The sequence below is a fragment of the Penaeus monodon genome, chromosome 30 (genome assembly GCF_015228065.2).
Source record: "Penaeus monodon isolate SGIC_2016 chromosome 30, NSTDA_Pmon_1, whole genome shotgun sequence".
NCBI lineage: Eukaryota > Metazoa > Arthropoda > Malacostraca > Decapoda > Penaeidae > Penaeus > Penaeus monodon.
The window spans coordinates 20,803,584-20,804,198 of record NC_051415.1 but is presented as its reverse complement, the minus strand read 5'-3'; the positions used below and the strand labels follow the sequence as shown (position 1 = coordinate 20,804,198).

The 615-nt window shown below is 49.9% G+C and overlaps 1 protein-coding gene across 1 annotated transcript in view; it reads right to left on the bottom strand.

Annotated features, from left to right (window-relative positions):
* LOC119592379 overlaps positions 1-462 on the bottom strand; it is a 1,278-nt gene extending 816 nt beyond the window's left edge. Inside the window, exons 1-2 of the mRNA XM_037941201.1 lie at positions 251-462; positions 4-129 (exon numbers count right to left, since the gene is read on the bottom strand). Of these exons, the coding sequence (XP_037797129.1) occupies positions 4-129; positions 251-462 (338 nt within the window). The remainder of the gene's footprint in view (positions 1-3; positions 130-250) is intronic.
* Positions 463-615: the final 153 nt, after the last annotated feature.

Below are 615 nucleotides of genomic sequence, written 5' to 3'. Positions count from 1 at the left end.
AGCAGGAAGGCCGTCATGACGGTGGCGAGGCCGATGGCGTCGACGCTGTTGCTCTCGCACGACGCCTCTCGAGGCATCCACTTCCGGGACGACTTGACGACCAGACCCGACTCCGCCATCGAGATCATGCTAAAAGAGGTGTAGCAAAATGGACTAAAATCTATTTATGCCGTCAATGATCACGTGTTTGCATTTAGTCTATGGCCCTTATACACGTTCACCACAAAGATACTGGTAACAAATATCTCACTGGTGGTTGAAGACGGGGAACAGCGGGGAACCTCTGCGCATCGGCCAGGTCTTGGCAACGAGGAAGTAGTCGCCCGGAAGAATGTAGAAGTCGCAGTGGTAGAGCGTGCTCAGGAAATAAACTTTGTTGGTCATAAAAGCGTGACGCCCCACCAGCACCTGTTTTAATCCGTCCTCCATTTTCTGAAGACTGTTTGCATTGGGGACAATCATTTCGTCCCATATTTCCCTGTTTCTTTGAATGTGGGACATCTGAAAAGGAAGCGTGGCATATTAACACCGGTCGGCATGCCTTCCTACGGGGTCAAAACAGGGATTTTATCACGGAAATCTATTGCAAAATGTTTGCCTTTGCGTGAGTTGAGG